Source organism: Vombatus ursinus, unplaced genomic scaffold (genome assembly GCF_900497805.2).
Source record: "Vombatus ursinus unplaced genomic scaffold, bare-nosed wombat genome assembly UNPS02014808.1, whole genome shotgun sequence".
In the NCBI taxonomy this organism is placed as follows: domain Eukaryota; kingdom Metazoa; phylum Chordata; class Mammalia; order Diprotodontia; family Vombatidae; genus Vombatus; species Vombatus ursinus.
In genome coordinates, this window is record NW_020954586.1 from 6,493,109 (window position 1) to 6,517,881 (window position 24,773).

A 24,773-nucleotide genomic window follows, 5' to 3' on the forward strand; every position below is an offset into this window, starting at 1 on the left:
GAGGTAGACTCCTAAATATTTTATAATGTCTACAGTAACTTTAAATGGAATTTCTCTATCTCATGCTACTGGGTTTTGTTGGTAATATATAGAAATGCCGATAATTTATGTGGGTTTATTTTATAGTTGGCAAGATTGCTAAAGTTGTTTATTATTTCAAGTAGTTTTTAACTTGATTCTCCAGGCTTCTCTAAGTATATCATCATATCATCTGCAAAGAGTGATAGCTTTGTTCCTTCTTTGCCTATTCTAATACCTTTAATTTCTTTTCTTCTCTTATTGCTAACATAAACATTTCTGTATGATATTGAACAACATTTGTGATAATGGATCTTCACTCCTGGATCTTATTGGAAATGCTTCTAGCTTGTCCCCATTATATCTGATCCTGCTGAAGGTTTTAGGAGGATGATACTTACTATTTTAAAGAAGACTCCATTTATTCCTATGCTCTCTAGTGTTTTTAATAGGAATGGGTGTTGTTCCCTGTCAAAAGCTTTTTCTGCATCTATTGAGACGATCATGTGGTTTCTGTTAGTTTTGTTGTTGATATGAGCAATTATGCTGATAGTTTTCCTAATATTTAACCAGCTGTGCATTTCTGGTATAAATCCTACCCTACCTGGTCATAGTGTATTATTCTTGCGATAAGTTGCTGTAATCTATTTGCTAATGTTTTATTTAAACTTTTTGCATCTATATTCATTAGGGAAATTGGTCTATAATTTTCTTTCTGTTTTGACTCTTCCTGGTTTAGGTATCAGGACCATATTTGTATCACAAAAAGAATTTGGTAAGATTCCTTCTTCGCTTATTTTCCCACATAGTCTATATAGTATTGGAATTAGTTGTTTAAATGTTTGATAGAATTCACTTGTAAATCCATCTGGCCCTGGAGATTTTTTCCTAGGGAGTTCATCAATGGGTTATTTAATTTCTTTTTCTGAGATGGGGTTATTTAAGTAATTTACTTACTCTTCTTGTTAATTTGGGCAATTTATGTTTTTGTAAATATTCATCCATTTCACTAAGATTGTCAAATTTACTGGCATACAGTTGGACAAAATAGCTCCTGATTATTGTTTTAATTTCCTCTTCCTTGGTGGTGGATTTACCCTTTTCATTTTTGACACTGGTAATTTGGTTTTCTTTCTTTTTTTTAATTAAATTAACCAAAGGTTTATCTATTTTATTGTTTTTTTTTTTCATATAACCAGTTCTTAGTTTTATTTATTAGTTCAATAGTTTCCTTAATTTCAATTTTGTTAATTTCTCCTTTGGTTTTCAGCATTTCTAATTTGGTGTTTGAGGATTTTAAATTTGTTCTTTTTCTAGCTTTTTTAGTTGCATGCCCAATTCATTGATCTCTTCTTTCTCTACTTTTTTCATGTAAGCAGTTAGAGATATAAAACTTCTCCCAAGAACTGCTTTCGCCGTATCCTGGAAGTTTTGGAATGTCATCTCATTATCGCCATTCTCCTGGATGAAGTTGTGAATTGTTTCTTAAAAAGCTCACAATCTAAAGGAGTAAATGTTATAATTATTATTATTAGGGCAGCTAGGTGGCACAGTAGAGAAGAGCACTGGGCCTGGGGTCAGGAAGACCTGAGTTTAAATCTGGACTCGGACATTGGCTGTGGGACCTTGAGCAAGTCACTTAACCTTTGACCTCAGGTTCCTCATTTGTAAAATGGCTGAAGGAAATGGAAAACCACTCTAGTATCTTTGCCAAGAAAACCCCAAATGGGGTCACAAAGAATAGGACACAAGTGAACAACAACAAATTACTTTTAGCAGTAGTAGTATTGAGTATTTGAGTATATGTTAGTGGGAAAGGTCAGTGCTGACTGCACCAGTCAAGGCAGTTAGAGATGGCATTTTGGTCTGGGCCCTGAAGAATGGGGTAAGATTAGGAGAGTAAAAAGACTTGAAAGGCTCCAACCAAGTGGACATAAATGAAGCATTGGGAATTGTGATGTTGAGTAAATTCATTTACCTCTCTGGGCCTTATTTTCTTTTATTTTGAAGGTGAGAATGTTGGACTAGACAATTTCTATCTTCAGGTTCTAAATCTATGAGTTGTAAACCCAGTATTAACAAGATATATCTGTAGGGCACTGTGAGTATTAGCTTGATAAGGACAGGAGCTGAAATCAAAAGATAGGACAATCGACTGGGGAATTGATTAGCACATGAGCTTTCTAGTTTTTTGACCCTTACGTGTTCCTAATTTTTTCTTTTTTTGCATCAGAAAAAAAATAGCAATATGCTTGCTAGTGTCAAGTAAATACCAATAAAGTAATGCATTAGGACTGTCGCTAGAATTCAGCTTGCTGAATTTATTAGTTTTTTTGCTCAAATAAATTTTATGCAAATTTAAGTATTTAACTTAATTGAATAATTTTAATTTTTTTTATTGCTAGTACCTCCGTTTTGATTAGCTCCAATTTATCCTGTCCATACCTTATTTGTACATGGTTGTTTGCATGTTGTCTCTCCCATTAGACTGTGAGCTCCCTGAGGGCAGGAATTGTCTTTTGCTTTCCTTATATTCCCTTTACTTAGCACCAGGACTGGCACCTAGTAGGTGCTTAATGTTAATTGACTTCTAAAAGCAGAATCTGACTTTTGGCGAACAGGCATTTTTTTCTGCCTTATTTTTATTTTATTTTATTTTATTTTTTGGAGAGGGGATAGTGGTAGACCACTATTAAAAAAAAAAGTACAAACCCAACATCTTTTCAATCATTAGCCTCTACTCTGCTAACGTCACCACGCAGAGAAGACTGAGACCAATGGGGATACGTAGACTGCTGCTCAATATAAAGAAAAACTCCCTTTCGAGTGACTGCCCAGCAAGCTAGAGCTGCTCCCAACTGGAATCACTGCCCGTGGAGGCTGGAGGGTGCCATGCAGGGGGCAGTACAGGGATGTGGATTCAGGTAAGATGGGCAGGCACGGGACGGACGGAGCGGAAGACGTCTAAGCAGTGCCCAGGTGGGATGGGCTTCCCTGGGAAGGTGGCGAGCCCCCCAACCTGGAGGTATTCCAGCAGAGGCCCGAGGACCACTCTGGGGGTCTGATGGAGAAGTGACGATGCATCCTTCCTCCATCCTGGGTCGGGTGACCCCTGAGCTGCCCTCGGGGGGGGGGGGGGTGGGCGCTTCCCCGGGAAGGTAGCGAGCCCCCCTCCCTGGAGGTATTCCAGCAGAGGCCCGAGGACCACTCTGGGGGAGGCCGGAGAGACAATGGCGCATGCGCGGGCACAACCCGCCCCAGACGCCTCTGCGAGGGGAGCCGGGCACCAACGGTCACAGGTCCGGCGACTAACGGCTGCGCGCACGGCCCGCTCCAGCCCAACGGCCGTCCGTGCCCCGTTAGAGGCCTCCAGCTCCATCCTCCCGAAAGGGAGCATTGGGGGGGGGGGCACGGTGGGCGGTGTCGCGTTCCGTCCCCCGCGCCGCAGGATTGGCGGAAGGGCGGCGATAGCCCCGCCCCCGAACCAGCTTGGCTCGTCCGGGCCCGAGCTGGGCTAAGCTTTGTTCTTACGGTCGAGCGGGGACGGGGCGGGGCGGGGGCGTCTGCGCATGCGCCAGCGCACCGAGGCCCGAGGCGGCGCGACTCAGCGGAGGGGGCCGGTGACGTCAATGACCAGCGCCCACGCCGTGGGGACGCACTTCCGGTGGGCTCTGGGGCGGTGTCACCAGTCTGCGACGTTGCCGTGGTGGGGCTGCTGGCGTCTGAGGCCCAGGCTGAGGCTGCGGCGGCGACGGCCTTGGCGGCGGAGGCGGCGGCGGCGGGGGCAGAGGCGGGGCCCGTGGCAGTGGCAGGGGCGGCTGCGGCTGCGGCTGCGGTTCCGGGCTCCGGCTCTAGGCCCGTGTCGGCCTCCGCGGTTTCCGCGCCGGCCTGGTATGTACAGATGGCTGCTTAGTGTCCTCCACTCCGTCTTCCGGAGGCCGCGCGACTGCCCCGAGCCCGCAGCGCAGCCCCTGCTCAAGAGGCGGCTCTCGGACAGGTGAGAGGGGCGGGCGGGGGCCGCGCCTGCAGTGTGCGGCCCCGAGGCCAGGGCTGCGGCCTTCGCTTCCCCACCTCGGCCCGTGCACCTCTTCTGAGGGCCGGGCTCGTTGGCCTGCGCGCGCGCGCGGACCTGGTCACTTCCTGTTCCGCTGCGCCTCCACTTCCTCGTCTTGAAAACGGGGCGTCGGGCTCGATGGCCAGCGAGGCCCTTCGCGGCTCTAAATTTCCGGCCTCTGACCAGGCCGGGGTCTCTGGAGTGGAGGCCCCGGCGTCCGCCGCCAGGTGGGAGCTTGTGGACGGGCCGATCCTTAGGCATGGCCTGCTCTGGCTACTCGGGCAAACCTTGCACCCGACTCGGTGCTCGGTGCCCTGCCAATAAGGCAGAGGGAATCGGGGCGCGAAGCCCCGAAGGAGCTTCCTTCGTAAATGAGGGCGTGGGACGAGTGACCTCTGGCGTTCCGGCCATCTCTACGTCTGTCATCTTAGGGCAGGAGGTGGCCTTCTTGTTTGGGGTTACGGCGCTTGCGAAGATAAGCAGAAACAAAGTAACTGGGGGAGGGGGTGTCAGAAATGGAAAGCCGGGCGAGTTACTTTGTATATTAGTGGAAACCCCCTCCTGAGCCACTGGCTCCTCACTGTAGTCCGGGCCGATTTGCTTAATTGTCGTTGTTGGGGTTTTTTTTTGTGGTTGTTGTTACTTTGTAAGATAGGCATTAGTATTTTGTACTATGTTTCACTTTTGAGGAGACTGAGGCTCCAGCTACTTCCCTAAGGCCATGTCGTTAGAAATGTCAAAAGTGAGGTCGTTTTGACTTAACATCAGCTCTTTGGATAGCCCTCTGCCTCTACCTGGAATGAGCTTGCTGTCATCAGAGGGACTTGTCTAGTTAGAGGGGAACTAGTTGGTGTTGTGTTCGGGGAAATGAGAGCTGGAGTGGAAAGGTGACTGCCGTGTTCTCACAAGGAAATCATCTAGAAGGCACCATCTTATTTTAGATTTATGGGGGAAGAGGGAGCGGAGGGGGCTCTTGGCACAAGCTTGTGCTACTTCACATTCCATTTCTCTTTACCTTGGAATTCAGTCAGGATTCTTCCCTTCTCTTAGCCATTCTCTGACTTCTAACATGTTTATGCAGTTGCCATGAGACGTTTTGTAGTAATCTGTGTTGTATACCTGCACGTGTAGCTTTAGAGCACAGGTTCCTAACCTAGGGGTCTGTGAACCGTTGTTGTTGTTGTTGTTTGGATAACTGTAGTTCAATATAGTTGGTTTCCTTTGTAATCCTATATGTTTTATTTTGTGCATTTAAACACAGTCCTCTGAAGAGGATTCTGTAGGCTTCATTTGACTGTTGCCAGATGTCTCTGGGGCACCGAAAAAGTTAGGACTCTTACTCTAGAGCCTTCTGCGAGACTGTGAGCCCCATGATGGTCAAGACTGTCTTATTTAATGTTTGATCTCCACCAGCTCCTTGCCTGGCTTTGTCTTTAGCAGGCAAATAAATAAAGAATAAGTGTTGGTTAACCTAAAGCCCATGGGATGTTTGTTCAGTGTCTAAAGTCCCTGCATTTTCATTGATGAAATCTTAAAATTGATGAGGGGGGAAAGGAAGTTTGCAGGTGCTGAGCCTGCATGGCATTCATGGTGCTATTTTCTCACTTAAAGTCTTCAAAAGCCAAAGACAGAGGATTCATGTTGCCCTCCTAAGATCTCAAAAGTACCTGGTGTTGAGCTGCTGACGTGCTGTGAGATTGGGTGAGATTGTTACACCCCGTTTGGTGAGCGCTGTTCAGTAAAATTTTTAGTGTATTTTAAGTGCTGAGATTTTCAGCATAAATGAGCTTTTTTCAGTTATAAGCTGTTTTCCAATCCAAAAAGATCTGGTTGCTTAGTTAATTTTCTGCTGCATGTTATTATTTTCAGTGTTACAGAAAACCTTTAGCTGGCTCAAATGTCTAAATTACAATGCAATTTCCTCTGTGTGAACAGAAGTGATTGATAATGTGTCGTTCTGTCTCAGAACATTTCTTGGAACCCATTTGGTAATAAAGTGGGAGTGGAGGAATGATGGAATGATTTGGTATATTTGTGTGTAATGGAGCTCTTGTGCCTGATAAGGTAATGATGGTGATTTTCTGTTTTTTTCCTCAGAACTCCAGCCACTGATGAAATACAAGCCAAAAGACCACGATTAGGTACTAAATATTCATTTTCAATTTTCTATGTGCCGTTGTAGTAGTAGTAGTAGTTATTGTAGTACTTGCAGTAGTACTAGTAGTAGTAGGTGTTGTTGTTGTAGTACTTGTAGTAGTTGTTGTAGTACTAGTAGTAGAAGAAGAAGAAATAGAAGGCAGGAAAGAAGGGAGAAAAAAGAGAGAGGTATTTGTTTGGCCACAGATGTTCACGAAGCCAGTCTACGAAATATGAAGGAAGGGATGAGCGGGCCCTTTGGTGAAGAGAGCACCCATATTGTCTGTGGATCTTGTGTGATCCCCCATTTCTCTGGCTCCCCTAGAGCATTACAGACAGTTGTCTTTAAGTGGACAATGTTACTGCATAAGCCCCACTGAGATAGGCAGCTTGGTATAGTGCAGGAGTGGGGAACGTGTGGCCCTCTAGCCCTTCAAGTGCCGGCCTTTGACTGAATCCCAAATTCACAGAACAAAGACCCTTAATAAAAGGGTTTGTTCTGTGAAGTTTGGATTCAAAGGGCCACTCTTGAGAATCTAGAGGGCCACATGTAGTCTCTCTCTCTCTTTTTTTTTAAGGCAACTGGGGTTAAGTGACTTGCCCAAGGTCACACATCTAGTAAGTGTTAAGTGTTTGTTCTGAGACTGTATTTGAACTCAGGTCCTCCTGATTTCAGGGCTGGTGCTCTATCTACTGCACCATCTAGCTGCCCCTAAAATATCCTGCCTTGAACTGAGTCCAGTCCTTTTTTTTTCCCCCTCAAGGCAAACAGAGTTAAGTGACTTGCCTAGGGTCACACAGCTAGTGTCAAGTGTCTGAGGCCAGATTTGAACTCAGGTCCTCCTGATTTCAAGGCCGGTGCTTTATCCACTGTGCCACCTAGCTGCCCCTCACATGTAGTCTCAAGGCTGCGGGTGCCCCACCCATGGTAGAGCGGATAGAGAAACAGCCTCAGAGTTGAGAAGATCTGAGTTCACATCCCACTTATGACATATACTAGCTGTGTGACCTTGAGTAAACCAAGGAGTCTCAGTGCCTCAGATAACTTTAAGACTAAAGTTACATAGCAGTTGCTGGCCTGGCTTCCTTGGGAGTCCCCAAGTTCTCGACCAAAAAACTGCATGTGTCGACTGATACTTGAGAGGCTTGTGGTGCCTTCTGAGGCGTAGGAGCCTCCACTCCTGAGATTGCTCCATTTGTCATCCCGTTGGCTCTTGTCCACGTCCTTTTATCAGTCTTCATGAGAAGTCTGCCCACATGACCAGCCCAGGCACGTCAGACTCACTGTTTCCAACAGAGAACTCATCTTCCCCTCCAGGGGCCCCTCTTCTGAACTTCCTTGAGTCCGCAGCGTCAGCGCTGTTCTTCCCTCCCTGGCCTCATCTCGGCTCTCCGGCCGTGTGGAATCTGACTGTGATTCGTGTGCATCCGTTCCCTGCTTTGCACTCACACAGCAACCACCGTGGTTCACTTTTCTTTTCAGTGGAATAAAGGGGCAAGGGACTGGAGAGAGGAGGAGAGGAGAGAGGGGAACCGGTGGGTTCACCAGAGGGTTAGAACAGAGCAGAGCTAGTACATGGCAGGGGGGTAGGGGTTCAAGGGGGAATGGGAGGGCATGATCAGGACCTAGCACAGGGCTTGGCTTACCAGGGAGGGGGAGGGGAGGCTTTTTTCCTCAGTATTTATATTCCTTCTTTTTTTTTTTTTGGTGAGGCAGTGGGGTTAAGTGACTTGCCCAGAATCACCCAGCTAGTGAGTGTTATGTATCTGAGGCTGGATTTGAACTCAGATCCTCCTTACTCCAGAGCTGGTGCTCTATCCACTGCACCACCTACCTGCCCCTCAGCATTTATGTTGTACAATGTCATTGTGTTGTTTTCCTGGTTGAGCTGACTTTTACGGCAACAGTTCACATTTGTTTTTCCTGAATTCTTCATATTCCTTGCTTCTTTTTGCACAATAACATCTCATGACATTCATGTGCCATGGTTCGTTTAGCCATGCTAACATGGAGGCCAACGGGCATCTGCTGTTTCTGGTTCTTTACTGGGGGAAAATGCCGCTTGAAACATTTTGGTGTGTGGGATCTTTTTGAAATCTCTACCCTTGACTTCCTGGTATGTAGGATCTCTAGAACAAAGGACATGGACATTGCAGTCCCTTTTTCCTTTTGTTCATACTTTCAAATTGGCTTTCAGGGTGGTCAGCCCAACCTGGAGCTTCCGCAGCAGTGTATCAGTGTGGCCGTCTGTGTGACTTCTCCAGCACTGACTGTTCCATCTTTCCTCATTTTGGCCCATTTGCTGGATTGAGACAAAAGCCCAGGATTATTTTGATTTGTGATTTGAAGCAATCTTTCATAGAGTTGTTAATTGTTTGCCATCGAGTATCCTTTGAATGCTTGCCTGTCAGGGGTCAGAGGTAGGGGTGTGTGTGTGTAGTTCCTCATATGTCTTAGATTTCAGAACCTTTTCAGAAATACATGGAGAGATTTTTTCCCCCTGTTTGACACCTTTCTTTCTTACCCTAGCCTTATTTTAGTTTTATTTAAGCAAACACTTTTCAATTTCATGTCACGAAGATGGTCTATTTTATATCCTTTGCCACTCTCCCTTGTTTGGTTAAGAGTTCTTCCCACTAGCCTTGGTGAAAGGTTACCTGGTCTGCTTCCCTTCTGATTCTTTTCTTTTTTTAATGGTGTGACCTCAGATAGTCAGGTTGAGTATCCATTTGGAGCTGATTGTGGTATGTGGTCTAAGATGTCGGTCTAAACTGCTTTTCTGTCAAACTGCTTTGGGAAGAGATTTTTTGATGCTTTGAAACTGAGATATAAAACTGTCTGTACAACTCTGTAAGATATAAGCGGGCAAATGAGCTGTTTTCAGTATGTGTTGGCTGTAGTAGACGGGCAGGGTGGAGTGTAGGGGGGTGATCTTAGAGGAGGAGAAGGAGTGAGCAAAGGCCCAGGGATTTTCCCACTTTGTACCGATGGATGATGGCAGCTCAGAGTCAGTCCAGGATCTGTCAGGAAGATGGGACGAGGCTGTGGTGTCACAGGGGCTTCTGGCTCCCTCCTTGCATGCCCCACTGGATCCAAGAAGGGCCGACTGAGCGCACGGAGTCTGTTCAGTGAGGCCGCTGACCTTGAATCTGATGTTGTGTTAAAGCCCAGTTGGAAGGCAGGGGCTGAGACGGTGCCTGCAGCTGGCTCTCACCGGTGCCTTGGGGCCTCATCTCTCTGGCAAGAGCCTGCCTGTGTGGGAAGGTTGGGGAGGGAGGAGGGTTGGCTGTTTTGCAGCACTCTTTGGTTTTCCAGAGCTGCTGCTGTTTCCCTTGAAGAAGTTTCTAGAAAAAAGCCTTTGCTAGTTTCTTTCCTGACTCTCTTCATTCAGCAGATCTGTGGAAGGGCACTGGTGGATGCTGTGTGTTCTGTAAGTTAGGGTTTCGATTGCAGGTCCTAGACCGGGATCTGGAAGGGACCTCAGAGGCCATTGAGGCCAACACCCCCACCCCCACCCCTGCCATTTTACAGAGAAGGAAATCGAGGCCCATCGGGGGAAGCCGCCTTCCCCAGGTTACCCAGGTAGTGAGTATCCCAGGTGTGTTTTGAACCTGGGCGCTTGGACTCTGGAGCCCTTGTCTTTCTAGCTTGTGTAAGTACATCTGCTTACTCACATGTGCTGCAGAGGCCCCTTCTGAAAGAAGAAATCCTTTTATTGTAACATTTTCATTTTGTGCTCCCTGGATTTGTAGATCGCTTGATTCACCGAGTCAAGAAGAGCATCTGGGATATCACCAACTTATTTGGCGCTCCGGACCCCCTCGGCCCAAGGAGCCCAGAGGCTAGTGGCTGCAATGGCGCACACACTGGGAGCTCTCCCACAGAGGTCAGTGGGAATGAAAGCCAGACCAGGGTTGTTGGTCCCTGGCGATTGGCCTTGGCTTCAGAATTACAAAAGACGGAAAAATCGTTTTCAAAATTAAAGAGCTGTGTAAGTGGGATAATTACTAATATTTTAATGAGAGAAACTAATGTATATTCAGCATCTGGGATTTCTATTTTACATTACTTTAATAGGTTTTAAACATTAAAATTTGGATCTTTTTGAAGACAGTTAAATTTTGTGCACTAGGATGATTTTGATATGAAGTTTATTTTTTTAAACATGAATTCTGTAACCATAATGGTTTCTTTTTTAGTTTTGTTTTGTCTTGTCTTTTTTCCCCCCTACTTAATAAATGGTATTTTATTTTTTTCAATTACATTTCTTTTTTGTTTTTAAGGTATTTCCCAAACGTTCATCTAATAAATTGACCAAATCTGGACCCTGGAGAGATGTGCTTGCATCAGGTGAGAGACTATCAGAGGGTTCTTTTTTCTTTTTCTAATTTTCAGTATGTGAAAGGGAACCATTCTAACCAAGTTGGAGTTGTAGTGGGGGAGAGGAGGAGTAAAACTATTGCTATAAACTTCAGGAATGTCTGTTCCCTTTAATTCGGGCTTCTGTTGAGTGGAGCTGCCTGCCTGTCACTCTGACTTTGCTCGCGGCCACGTTATCTCAGGGTTAAGCACGGGGACTGCAGCCGTTCTCATTCTCTCCGTATCATCTTGGGGCCAGGGACATTGAAGACTAATGGCTGTAGTCTGTCTTCCCCTCCAGGAGATGGGATAATTTGGGGGGAGGTGAGATGCAGGGTAGAGAAGGCCTGGACTTTGGAAGAGGCTTTGGACTCAGGATTATCTGTCTTCCAAAGTGCAACAGACTCTTCCCTTAGCTAGGTCCTGGCCCACTCCTTTAGGCCTTCGATGATGCCTGTGACAGAGAAGGTGGAGCTGGGCATGGTTCAGGACATTGGACTAGCCCTGTGCCAGTAACTTGGAGCTGTCTTTCTTGTCTAGTCCGCCAATTCTGATGACAATTAGAATAATTCTCTTAGAATTGTTTAGCGTTCCAAGCATCACAGGGTGACAGCCCGGGAAAAGCCCTTCTGCTGAGAGGCTGCCTCCAAGGTGTTAAGTGTTCAGAATTCCATTTTGGATGCTCTCTGCTATAGGAGAAGAAAAACTGAGGTTTCCATGGGAGAGCTCATGAGGATCCCCTTTGGATTTGTTCATTCACACATTTCCCAAAAGCTTATTGAATGTGTCAGGTCAGAGAATAGCTAGCTGCCCTCGTCTCTCAGCGATTTTGAGGCTTTCTACTTATTTTGAGTTTGAGATAGGGCCTGTCATGTTTTCATCCTTGGAGAGGGGAAGGAAAGTTGCTGGGCAAAATATTTTAGTTGAGAAAGCCAAAATACTTAGTTTTGCTTTTCAACTCCAGTCCCCCCCCCCACTTACTAATATACTTTTGTTTGTAGGTAAAAAAGCACTTAATGGAGCAAGTAAACATTCAAATAAAGTGAGTCGAGATCAACCACGCCACGGCCTCGTTATGCCTTCCTTTAGGTAATTGTTGCCTTCTGATAATTCTGCTTTTCTGTGCATAGAAATTTACCAGCTTAACTGCAGCACATTATGAAGACCTCTTAAAATGTTTTCATTTTCTTGTTTCTGTTTTCTGATTGTTTAGGATGCTTAAAGCATCTGATAAAGTCTTTAAAAGGACAATAAACAGAAAGATCTTTCCTTGCCTCATAGTCTCAGTAGGCAGGTAAAAGACAAGTGTTAGGCACAAGAAGGGGACCCTCCCATGTGGCCCCATTGCACTACCCCACCAGCCCTGGAGAGTCTCAGGAAGGCCCTCAGAGGCAGACAGTGCTTCCAAGAAAGAGGGGCAGCTACCTGGCTCTTTGCTAGCCATGTTACTTAGTCTCTCATTTAGGATCAGGTTGAATCCTTAAGTTAACTTTCTAAAAATACATATATTTTGAGTGTTGTTTTAAATGATGTCTCTGGTCCCAGGCTGTCTCCTAAAATATCTCTGTTTTAGCTAAAATACTTGTAATGGTATACTTTTGTGAACACATCTGAGCCTTGAGCATTCCGAATCCCTTCCCCAAGCTCTGGGTTCAGTGGAATGGGTGAAAAAATACTGCCCATGGGTTCTCGCAATTGGTCACTCCCCCGGAAGGCAGGAGGGGTGCATAGTTCCAGTGGCCAGGACGGGGAGGCTGTGGCTTTGGGGAAGGTTGCTGCTGGGGGTGGGGGAGATGTTCAGTGGGTCTGTGGCAAGACTTGGAAAACTAGGAAGGCCTAGGTTGGAGCCCCAGCTGTGCCACGCGCTCTCTGTGATCTGGACCTCTGCTTGTGAAGATCTGCAAAGCCGCATGCTGTGATGATTGTGCAAAGGGCTAGTGTGTATTTGGGGCGTTCATACCGCAGTACTGCCTCTACCCCGTCTGTCAATGGGGTCTGCAGGTCTTGGAGCATTCATGCAGAGGCAGCAGGTGTTTCAGTCTTGTTGACCATTTCTGTTCTATCCAATAGTTTTCCTCGTAACCAGGAAGTTCATAACAAAAGAATGAATGGCCGTCACTGTGTCAAGTCTACCCCAGACAGTTCTCTAGCCTGGAAACAGCCCGTTCAGGACCGGAACCTTTCGGAGGGACCCCCTGCAGAAACTAGCAGGGCTCTGAGGAGAGCACGCTGTGCTGTGGAAGAGGCAAGTCCCAGGGATCATTGTGGGTCTCTCTTTGCTAGTGTTGGAGCAGCAAGGACCCCACTGACTGGAAGGTAAACTGTGCCTGCCTTCCTGGACGCCTGGACCCTTCTGATTGCTCGTGTTTGCGTTTGGTGGGGGTGCTTTATGTGCAGCCCACTTCCCTCTGACCCTTCAACGCCAAGTTTCCTTCCCACTGAGGAAAGCAACTCGTGCCCTCCCTGCACACACACCCCGTCCAGGGCCAGCCTTGCTCTTGTCTGCACTGTGGCCCCCCTCGTGCCTCTGCTGGCCTTTCTGCTTTGGAAGGATTTTAGAGCTGGGGAGAGCCCTTAGGAGTCATCCAGTTTAATCCTCTCCTCTTACAGGCAAGGCCCAGAGAGGGTCAATGGAACTGCCTTAGCACACACAAGCAGGAAGAAGCAGAGCTGGGATTCCATCCCAGGCCCTTTGGCTTCAAGTTCTTCCCAGGCCCTCTTGGGACAGTGTGCCCATTTGTGTTGCCTTCTGCCCATCGTGACTGCTCTCCCCTCCTGACCTCCTGGTCACTTGCCCTGTTTTCTTAGGGACGGCAGTGCCATACTTGTGTGCTTTCCCTCCCTGCTGCCCCACTGTCATCTTTAGGGGCTGCAGGATGAATGTCGGGGACCCTTCTGACTCTTGGACCACACGGTTGCTCCAGTCCCAGCACCACCTCAAGGACTGCACTGTGGGCGCACTGTTTCACAGGCCTGTCTGCCTCTTGCCCATTCCCACCTTCACTTCCTTCGTTCCTGCTTTTTGATCTTTCTGTCCCTCGGGCCTTTCTTGGGCTTATGGTCCCTGGCCTGGTTCTGGCCTAATTTGCCTCTGTGGTCAAGCCTTGACTCTGCCACCTTCTGCTCGTAAGCCCCTGGCCTCGGACAGCGGATCCTCAGCTCTGGCAGCTCTTGCCGCCTGAGGGGAGCCCCTTTCTCCCAGGGTCCTGAGAGCCAATGGGGAAATCGAGCCTACCTCATCCCCATAAATGTACCGTGTGTGACCACCTTGCTGCTTGGAAGCAAACCGTTCTTTAAAGGGGAAGGAAAAGGAACTGGAATAAAAGCTAATCAGCCGGTGGAAAGAAATCGGATGTTACCCTGGGAGTGGGGGCAGCACTTGGTCCTTATTTTGAAGCTTTCCGTTTAGCTGCTGCCGCTGCTCTTTCCGTGTCATGGTGGTAGTCCTGTTTCTGTTGTTTGCCTGGGTCTGTGCCATTTTGCATCAGTTCACACAAGTCCTTCCCATGATTCTCTGCACTCGTCATTTCTCACAGCGTAACAGTCCCCATTACAGTCATGTACCACAACTCAGCTGTTTCCCAGTCAATGGATATCTCTTGAATGTCGGATCATTTTTTCATTGACCTCCTTGGGACGCAGACCTAGCAGTGGAATCTTGGGGCTGCTCAAAAGTTCTTCTCATTTGTTTGTTAAATCCCTAATACGAGAGATGGCTTAACCTCCCCCTTTCCTGAGAAAATTGAAATAGGAACTTCCTAAGTTCCTCTCTTCTGTTCATCAGAACAGTTGGTGCTCACCATCTGTCCTCTCTTCTTTCCTGTCTTCCTGCTTTCACCTCACCACTCTTGGCTGTGGCTTCCAGCGCCATCACTCTGCTCAGCTTTGCCTTTCCAAGGACGCTGTTGGGTCCCTAATTGCTAAATTAACTGGTACTTTTTAGGTCCCAACCCTTCCTGTCCTCTGTAGCATTTGAGACTCTTGACCATCCCCTCTTTCTGAATCCCCTTCTCCCTTGACTTTTGAGAGATCACACACTCCTTGTTTTCTTATCTCTCCAGTTTCTTCTTTTTTACTGGGTACTTCCCACCCTTTCATGGTGGGTGTTCCCTGAGGTTTTGCCCCTGACCTGCTGTCCCTCCGCAACCTCATTTCTTGTCATGGGCATCAACTAGCACCTTATGGTGGTGACTCCCAGACCTCAGTCTCCAGACCAGACTGCTATTCTGAATCCAGCTGCCTCTGGGCTCTAGCCACCTGGATGGGGATGACCTTCACCATAGTCTTTCCCTCAGCACCTGGTGCTGATTCTGTTGCAGCTGAGATTTACAAGGTGGTGGTGGGGTGGGGAGGGGGAGTGGTCCATTGCCCCTACAAAAGCTGACCGAAATTTTCTGGGTTATATGGCAAGAGGAGGTTATTCCTCAGGAGTTCAAGGATGTCTCCGTGGTCCATTTCTATAAAGGTAAAAGACGTAGATTGTCTTGTGACAATCACAGGGAGAAAGTCTCTCTTAGTTACTACTGGTGAGATTCTTGCCAGAGTCCTCCTTAGTAGGCTGGAACTTCACTTGAAAGATGGCTATCTACCTGAGAACCAGAGTGGCTTAAGAAAGAGCCAAAGAATGGTCGATAGGGTGTTTGCCACTTGACAGCTCAGGGAAAAATGGCAGGAGTAGAACAGAGGTCTATATACAACATTTGTAGATCTGACTAAGGCCTTCGATACTGTCGGTCGCGAGGGCTTATGGAAAATTCTGCCCAAATATGGTGCCTGGAGAAGTTTGGTGTTGTACATCAGTTTCATGATGGCATCCTTGCTTGGGGTCTGGATAATGGTCAATACTTTTGGGCCTTTCTAGTCACCGGTGGAGTGAAACAAAAGGCTGTGTGCTTGCTCCCATGCTTTTTAACATGATGGTCTCAGCATTGTTGCCAGATGCCTTCAATGAGGATTGATTCCCTGCTGTTTGTGCTAATTGTGGCTTAGCAGTTCACACCAAGGAAACACAGGTGCTCCACCAGCCAGCACCACCCCATACATATATGGAACCATCATTTACAGCAAATGGAGTAGTTTGGAATACTGTGGATAAGGTCACTTACTGTTGGCAGTATACTTTCCAGAGATGGACACATTGATGAGGTTGACACATGTATAGCCAGAGCTAGCTCAGTGTTTGGGAGGCTCTGAAGGAAAGTGTGAGAGAGAAGAGATATTAGACTGCCCATCAAACTGAAGGTCTACAGAGCCGTTGCGCTGACCTCATTGTTGTGTGACTGTGAAACCTGGACAGTCTACCAGTGCCGTACCAGGAAACTGAATTGCTTCCATTTGAACTCGGAAGATTCTGAAGATCACCTGGCAAGATAAGGTACCAGACACTGAGGTCCTTTCTCAAGGCAAACTGCCAGGCTTTCAGACTCTACTGAATACAGAGTTCTGCTGCAGAGAGCAGAACTCCGAGGGGCTGACCATGTTGTTCAAATGCCAAATATGTTTGCCAGAAAAACCAACTGTTTTATGGAGAACTTACACAAGGCAAGTGCTCACACAGAGGTCAAAAGAAGTGATACAAGGACACTCAAGTTCTCTCTGAAGAGCTTTGGGATTAACTCTGTGACAAGGGAGACGCTGGCACAGGACCGCCCAGCATGGTGTGCCCACATGAGAGCAAAGCAGAATTGCAGTAGCTCAAAAGAAACACGAAATGCCCAGAGTTAGAGAATCCAGCCCACAGGTTCACACGGACTCTTTGTGCCCGGCCTGTGCTAGAGCCTTCTGAGCTCGCGTTGGTCTGCTCCGCCACAGCGGACGCACTATAACCTGACTCCAACACAGTGATGTCATTTGGGTCCTCTTCCAGAACAAAGGCCAGCAACCAACCATACTCGGCTTCTCCGAAATCTAGTTCATCACGTTTCTCTCTCTAAAACCTGCTTCTTACTTCTCACAGTTCACTTTGTGTTCAGCATGTCAGTATTCTCTCTCCCTCACCTTTGACATTCATTTGATTCCCAAATCTTGTCAGTTCTGTCTCTGCTGTATTTCTCTGAACTGTCCCCTTTTCTTTCTTCTCATTGCTGCCCATCCCCAAGTTCAGATGTACTAGCACCTGCCTTGGCTGGCCCAGTGCCCCCCCCCCCCCCCCCCAGCAGGTCTTCTGCTCCGTCCTCTCTCCACTCTAACCCCTCCTCCACGTGGCTTTTCCATGAATCTTCCTTGGCTATGGATCTGGTTATCTTGGCTCTTCTCTTCCCCTTCCCTCCATGAACCTCTCGGCTGTGGCCAAACTACACTTCTCTCTGCCTTCTTTGTTCCTACTGTTATCTGAGTTGGAAATGTCCTTCCTCTCCCTTCTTCGTTTATTGAATTACGGGTCGTCTTTAAAGTCCAATTAAATGTCACCTCCCTGACATTTCCTGTCCTATCCCCCACTCCTCCTTCAAAACTCACATAGCACTTTGCAACTCTCCAAAGCACTGAATCTTATATTATTTGGTTTTAATTCATTTATGTTTGTCATCTTCCTGTTAGACAAACTTCATGTCAGTCAACAAGCATTTATTAAGCACCTGTTGTATGCCAGGCCCCACGGATAAAAGGACACAGGATAAAATAATCCCTTGTGCAGCTTATGGTCAGATGAGGAATCCATAAGGTCAGGGACTGTATCTCAGTCCCCAGAACAGTGGGCGTAAAGCCTTACATGGTGCTTAGTAAGCACTATTTAAAGCTGGAAGAACAGAGGACAGCCTTTAAATATGGTGCCCTCCAGCTCCCTTGGACAGTGTCCCGTGAATATTGGCTGTCCAGGGCCCAGAACGGCTCGGGGAGCTGCTGCCTGGGGGGTGCAGAAGCCGGGTTCTTCCCATAGATTGATTCTCTGCGTGTGGGCCAGTCATTTCTCTGTTAGCTTTTGTCAGTGTTTCCTTCCTTTCCCCAGGGTTTTCAGAGAGAGGAGAGAGAGAAGTATCAAAGGCTGTTGCAGCGAATTAAAGAAGGATGCCATGGAAACTGTCACGGGTAATGGCAGACTGGTGGGTTGTGGGGGCTCATGGTGTTGGTGCTTGCTTCTGGTTTGTCTTGTAAGAGGGTGACAGCCAGCAGGGGGTGGGCAGGGGAATGCTCCCGTGGCTACCTCAGAGGACAAATCCGATATCCCTGTCCAGGTGCTCACAGACTTGAGGCTCCTGGGGCCTCACCTCTCGAGGCTCGGCTTTTTGATTCAGTTCTGTTGCCAGGATTCTTTGCCCCCGTCTGGACTCTGTGCTCGTTTTCTGATGTTCTGGTTACGGATGTTCTGAGTGTTGGATCTGGAGTCAGAAGAGCTGAATTCCAGTCCTGCCTCCGATAGTCACAAAGCTGTGTGACCATGGGCAAATCCCTTAGCCTTTCTGAGCCTAAAGTTTCCTTAGCTACACAATGCAGATAATAACAGCATTAGTGCCCATCTCACAGGGTTGTGCTGTGAATCAGATGGACTAATGCATAGAAAGTGCTTTAGAAATGTGAGCTGGTGCTCACTTTGTCAGTGCCGATAATAATGTCTGAGAACAGTTTCTGATTGTAGCTTGGCTACAATAGAATGTGCCAAGATAATGAATAACAGACATGGAATTTTTAGAATTTGTTAAATTCCAAAACTTTTTTGGGATTTTGGTAAAATTATTTAAGTGGGGGAATGTGGAATTTGTTGGAGTGTCCAGAGAAATCTAGCAGTTTCCCAAATTCTAGCCTTTCCCTCTATCTTCTTTTGCTTATTTTCCCTTCCCTTTGGGGTCAGCTAATAGGCATTTATTAAATGCCTACTCTGTGTTCTTAGGGAGCATAGCCCCCATTCTGTTTGGGAGAGTACAGGGCACATCAGGTACATTGATGAATATGTACAAAGTCCTGAGGGTTATCAGGAGAATCCTCACGGAAGAGACGATGTCTGAGCTGAGCTCTGAAGTAAGCTGGGGTCTCTAGGCAGAGCTCAGGATGGAGGGAAGGACAGTCTTTGCAATGGTACAGGGAGGGGAGAAGGGATGTTCTGTGTTGGCTAGGATGTAGAGTGGTGTGTGAAGCGGGGGGGTGTGTGAGGTGGACAGTAAGATGGATTGGCACCAGTGTGTGAAGAGCTTTCAATACCAAGCAAAAGCTGTGGTCACATTGTGCTGAGGACTGTCATTTTGTAAGCTAAAGAGATAAGGAATTAGAGAGGTGGGGAAGCCAATGAAGGGACAGTTGCAATGGTCCAGGAGAGAGATGGTGAGGATCTGATTAGCATGGTGGCCATCTGAATATAGAGAAGCAGATGGATGTGAGGTGGACTAGACGGAGGGCAGCTGACTGGGTGGGCTGAGGGCGAGCAAAGGATGTCCACTTGTGTGAAAGAGGGAGGGTAGGCAGGTTTTGGAGAAACAAAAAGGAGGTCTGATTTGGACATCTGGGTCAAAATGTCCAGTAGGCAGTTGGCGATGAGTTGTAACTGGCTACATAGAGATTGTGGAGAAGTCTGTGTAGATGATCATTGAACCCATGGGAGCTGGTAAGGTCATTGAGAGGAGAGAGACGAAAGAAGATAAGACCTAGGCAGAGCCTGGGGGTTACCCCAGCAGTTCGATGGCAGGATATGGCAGATAGTCCTGCAGAGGAGACTGAGAAGTAAAGGTCAGATAGATAGGAGGAGAACCAAGAGGTGATAGTGTCTCAGAACCCCAAAGATGATCTCAGAAGAGAGAGTGGCCGTTGGTGTCAGAGAGGTCAGGAAGAATGAGGATTAGGAAAAGACCATCAGATCTGGCAGTTAAAGAGATGATTAATAAGTTGGGAGGAAGCAGTTTCAATTAAATCACGTGATGCATTTGGAAGGTAGATAACATGAGGGGATGGTAAGGGCAACTGAAGATTTCTTAAGAATGGGGGAGACCTGGGCTAAGCCTGTAGAGAGGGAGAAAGATTAAAGATAAGAGGAGGGGAAAAGGGGGCTGGGGTTGGGGAGAGGGCGACATGCTGGGTGACACGGGAAATTGGATCAAGTGTGTAAGTAGAAGGGTGGCCATCGGAGAGAAAGAGGAAGGAATGGGGGATGAGGTCAGTAGGTTGTGAGACATTGAGTAAGTAGAGAAGGAGCTCATGGTGAATGGCCTCTTTTCTCAATTAAGTGTGGGACCATGTTTGATGGGGGGGGTGAGAAAGAGAAGATTGGGAGCAGCTGTTGTGAGGAGTGGTATAAAGAATCCATTAAGGAGGATTAAAAGGACTGTCTTGCTGCAGTGAGGGCCAAGTAGAGATTAGAGGGTATATATTTGTGGTGAACCCAGTCAATATGGCTGCATAACGTCTTCCAGTTCTGTTTAGCCGCGCATGAATGGGAATGGAATAAGTAGACGGTGGAATTTGGCAAGGCACAAAGATGGTAGGACAAGTGGCAAGGGATGTGGGAGAAGAGGACAGAAGGGAGAGAGAGGAGGAGAGGAAGGGAGGAGAGTAAAGCCTGAGCGCAGGGGGATGTTGGTCTGAAAGAGTCCTGGTGAGGAAGGGATGAGAGGCAGACTGTGAGCCTGGTACAGAAGACAGGAGAAAGGATCTTGAGGCTGGTCGGTGATTCAGCAGGATCTGTTTTGGGTAAAGAGCCTGGCTAGGTAAGGATGGCCTCCAAAGGAGTAGTTTGCTGAGCGTTGGTGGCCAGGGGACCAGGTGCTGGAAGTAGCAGTGGGCAGGAATCTGACTCCTCCCTCTAGGAGGGAGTGTATCAGGGGAAGGGAGGATGAGGGAAGGTGCAGCCAGGAAAGCATGCATGAGGGGTGATATACCAGAGGAAGGGAAGCCTCGTTAACTATAGAAGGGAGAGATTCCAGGGATCCAGGGGAAAGTCAGGCTGAACTGGGCATGGGAGGGGGTGGGCCCAGATTTTGGGGGGGTAGGGGCAGAGACACAGAAGCTTATAAAACCACTGGTTGAACTAGTCTCGATAGGAGGTGACCCCTTTGGCTATTGAGTGAGGAGGAAGAGGAGCCATGGCAGGTGTAGAACATTATTAAGGGAGACATTCATTCCTGACGGGTCTGATGATGGTTCCCGTGAGAGGTTGGTAAGTATGGAAATGACACTTTTCAGCAAATAGGAGGAAATGAGCTCTCCAGAACACTAGTTACCACCAGGCAACCGCACATTTAAATTGAAGCTTGGGTGTCCCCTTGTGTTTGTTTTCCCTTCTCTGCAAGGTCGTTTCTGTTTTGAGTTCTGAGAATTGGGGGTTAAAGATGAGAATGTTTCCTCAAGGTTCTATCCCAGGAATTTGCAGCTTTCCTCCATGGAGTGAGCCAGGGAAAGTAAGGGCACCTTATCTGTCCTATTGATGACAGGAAACAACCCTTCTCTTGACCTTTTCTGTCATCCACCAAGAGAAATAGGAACTTCAGAAGCCTTGTGACCTTTGTTTAAGAAGCGGAGGGTAAAAGCTGGGGCCCAGAGGGTTAGCTCATACGGAAAAGCAGTGCAGGGTTGGGGGGGGGTATTGCAGGTTGCAGGTCAGAGATGTGTGTGCATCAATGGAATTCTAGCTCAGGTTCCTGAAACACCGTTGCAGGTCTTAGGTGTGGCCTGACAGTTGGCACTGCGTTTGACTCTGAAGCTCCTGTGTGTGTGAAACGGAAGTAGCCAATTTCATTTGAAATTTTGGTAAAACAAATTTCTCTTATGGGAATTATACTTGTGACCTGTGTAGTCAGCAGAGTTATTTTCTTGAGTTTCCTTCTGATCCTTCTAGAGCATTCGGTAGTCTAGCCAGAAAGTTGGAGAGTTACATAGATGTTTTGATGAAAATTCACAACCTGGGCTAGGTATTGTTGAGAAAAGAAGAATGAGCTTAATGGGTCATGGAGTTTGTTAGGCTAAAAAAACCAATTTAACGAGAACGCCTTTGATCCTAGCACACTTAACCCAAATTTCTCGACCATACCTCTCTCTATAAAAAAACTTAAGATATTTGGAAGTGTGCTATAGTTAGTTTTTAGTAGTAAAGCTCTGAAATGTTCTTATAACTTACTGAATTCTATTGCGTTTTTAGGTTGTGACTCTTTAAAGGCCTTTTTTTAAAAATTAAAAAAATTTTTTTGTTGTTTTTGCAAGGCAGTTGGGGTTAAGTGACTTGCCCAGGGTCACTCAGCTAGTAAGTGTCAAGTGTCTGAGGTCTTACTTGAACTCAGGTCCACCTGACTCCAGGGCCAGTGCTCTTTCCACTGTGCCACCTAACTGCCCTGAGGCCTTTTTAGATAATATTTATTTTTCACTATTTTGTTTCCATGACATTTTTATGTTACCAGTATTATCCAGGTTTCATAGTTAACAGTAAGACCGAAAGATTGATTTGCCCACAGTCACTCAGTGTCAAAACTAGGGCTTGAAATTAGTCCTTCTGTTGCCCTAACTTGTTCTGGACATTAGCCTGGGCTGTGTGGCTCCCTCTGCTCCCGTATATGTCCCTAGGGCATTATGTAATACCTGTTTAGAGAAACTTACTGAGCGGGAAATGAATGAGTGTTGTGGCCCTTTCTTGTTTCTGATCTTCTGAAATTTTGCTGTTCCTAAGTTCTCAACGAAGTCATGTGGAAGCAGTAAGGAGTGGTGGCTGGGGGGAAGACCATCACCTGGAGATGAGAGCAGGTCAGCTTGTTCCAAAGCAATGTGAGTTCCCATCTGTGGCCTGGTTTTACAATCTTCTACTCAGTTCATACTAGGAGTTCACATTTCGTATTTCATGCGGTCTTAATTTGAAAGATTATGTATTGTGCAGGGCAAAGGACAACGTTTTGAAACATTAGGTGTTTAGAAACAGGTGATTGAGGGGGAAAAGGTGCCTCTTTGTTACCATCCTCCAATAGTTTTTTGAGATTTTCAGATTCTCCACCTTTCACCAGATGGCAGTTCTGAACACATGGGGTCTATTCACAGTGAAGATCATGGGTGAAAAATATAATCAGGCACCTTCTTTTGTGAGAATTGACTGACGTCATTTGAAATTGTTGGTCTCAACCTTTCCTGAGAACCAGCAGCTTGATACTTTAGCAGCCCTCTCAGCTGGAACGAGAGGAAGGGAGGGAGGGGGAAGGAGCGAGAGAGAGAGTGTGCATGTGCGCATGGTTATGTACGTATTTCAGTTTTGATCAAGTCTAATCTTTGTCTCATCTTTGTTCCTTACAGACAGAGTTACTGAATCATGGGGACCTGTTCGTGTTATGAGAAATGAGAGGAGGTAACTAGCTGATGGTTTCTGGGGGCTTTCAAGAAATGTTTTTGGAGTGGTTCTATTTAAGAATGTGACATTCTCTAGAAATCTCAAGTCTTCCTCGGGTGGGAGAGTAGACGATCTCTTTGGGCATCTCTCTTGAGGCATCATGACGTCTCTGCAGAAAGTCTGAGCTCATCATTTCACTGTCATACTTTGACAAGAACGGGTGAATGTCATTTCCTTGAACTTACCCTCCCCGTGGTCATCTCTACTCCTGTGCTGGGCTGTTCTCTTCTTTCCTTTGTTTGGGATTGCAGCAGGATCTCAGCATTGCCCAGCTGAGCTATTCGTCAGACTCAGCTCCCCCATGAGGCCTCCCCCCATACTGCCTGAGCAGGTTGTTTGTACCTCTCTTGTGGCATTGGTCCCATTCTCCTGAGGGAGCCTTCCCTGTTCTCTTCTCTCTTCAGCCTCTGCAAGCTCTTTGCCTTCCATTTCTCACATAGATACTCCAGTGGATGTGTGAGCTCCTCAGAGTGGCCATTGCTTCCCCCAGTGCAGGCCGCTTTCCATCCGGGCTTGCCTGTGTGCAACCCTTTGTGCGAACCTTCCACAGGAAGGCTCTGAAGGCTGCCACTTGGTTCTTCATTTTGGGGAGGCGTTACGCTCTCTGTCCCACATTTTCCCTGTGAGACAGGCCACCCTCCTTTTTCAGTCCTTTATCTTTCTGGGATGCCACTTTTTTTTTTTTTAGGCAGTTGGGGTTAATTGACTTGCCATTTGCAGCCATATGATATCACTGGGAGAATATTGTTATTACTATGTGATGGATTTTATATTAGGGGCAGCTTGAGATCATTAAAAATGCTATGTAATTTTCCAAGCAAATCCATCTTTCTCCTGGTCCTGGCTAATTCCCTACCTGCGGTGTGTGTCTATGGCCTTGGTACTGTTGGGCTAACTCATTAGACTTTCCATCCATTTGCATGTCATAATCTGGGCAAAAGGCATCCTTTATCCCCTTGTCTTTTTGCCTCTGGATTGTGACTGATCTCTGGAATGACTGTGAGTCTCATTGAGGAGGTCATGTAGTCTGGGACAGCGTGCTCAGCCCCGTGTTACCCCCAAACAGGAACCTAGAGAGGACCATACTATTGATGCCCAGGGAAGCCTTCTTCCTCTGGCATTTTACTAGCAAATGTCTCACTCTTTTACATTTTCCTTGATGTTAATATTCAGAATTTTAAATGTGCTGGGAAAAGTAAGACAGGACATAAGGATTTTTGTTTGTTTCTCTTTTTTGGTGAGAAAATCTCATTCTCTCTGGTAAGGATCCCAAGGCAAGCTCTGACAGGTTCTGCTTCTCATCTGGAAGGGCTTCACCTTGCAGCCCCAAAGCTACCTGTCTGCCCATGACCCGAGATCCAGTCTCGCCAAGTCTGGAGAGGCTTGTCATGAGCGAGGCTGCAGGGTGATGGGGTTTGTGGTCACAGCTAAATTGTCAGAGTTCCACTCTCCATGTTGCTGAAGGGGAAACCCACATCATAGACCCTTGAAGTCAGGGAATTAACAAGATTATATAAATTCAAGGTGTTCTGAGCACCTGGGATTGTAGGTTGAGAGTTGGGAGGAACTTTGCAGATCATCAAGCCCGATTCCCTCATTTTCATGGAGAGGAAACAGGCTCAGAGAGGTTACATGGCGTGCCAAAGGGCCCATATGGAGGGGGTGGCATTGCCAGGCTTCAGACTCCAAATACCTGTTCTTTCTGCTGCACCAGACTTCTCCTGTTTTTAAAAAAATGGTTTCTCTTTGTTTTTCACACCTAATTCATTTGACAGTCTCCCCACTTGACTCCTCCCAACCTGAATTGACTCATGACAAAGAGCAAAAAGAGCTGACAAAATGACCTGCTCAGTGCCCAGAGGAGGGAGATGCTCCGTTGCTTATTCTCCCGAACAGAGTTGAGTTGTTGCCACTCCTCTGTG

General features: G+C 47.0%; 1 protein-coding gene across 3 annotated transcripts in view; it reads left to right on the forward strand.

Moving 5' to 3' along the window:
• The first annotated feature begins 3,852 nt into the window (after positions 1–3,852).
• Positions 3,853–24,773, forward strand: part of SENP2 (SUMO specific peptidase 2) — a 40,446-nt gene continuing 19,525 nt past the window's right edge. The window contains exons 1-9 of one of the 3 annotated variants that reach the window (XM_027875254.1): positions 3,853–4,015; positions 6,170–6,213; positions 9,962–10,095; positions 10,493–10,559; positions 11,570–11,657; positions 12,639–12,813; positions 17,515–17,594; positions 22,147–22,241; positions 22,758–22,809. In XM_027875254.1, the coding sequence (XP_027731055.1) occupies positions 3,912–4,015; positions 6,170–6,213; positions 9,962–10,095; positions 10,493–10,559; positions 11,570–11,657; positions 12,639–12,813; positions 17,515–17,594; positions 22,147–22,241; positions 22,758–22,809 (839 nt within the window). In that variant the 5' untranslated portion in view covers positions 3,853–3,911. Of the gene's footprint in view, positions 4,016–4,195; positions 4,300–6,169; positions 6,214–9,961; positions 10,096–10,492; positions 10,560–11,569; positions 11,658–12,638; positions 12,814–17,514; positions 17,595–22,146; positions 22,242–22,757; positions 22,810–24,773 lie in introns of those variants that run through there. The other 2 variants (XM_027875255.1, XM_027875256.1) reach the window with 2 other exon arrangements.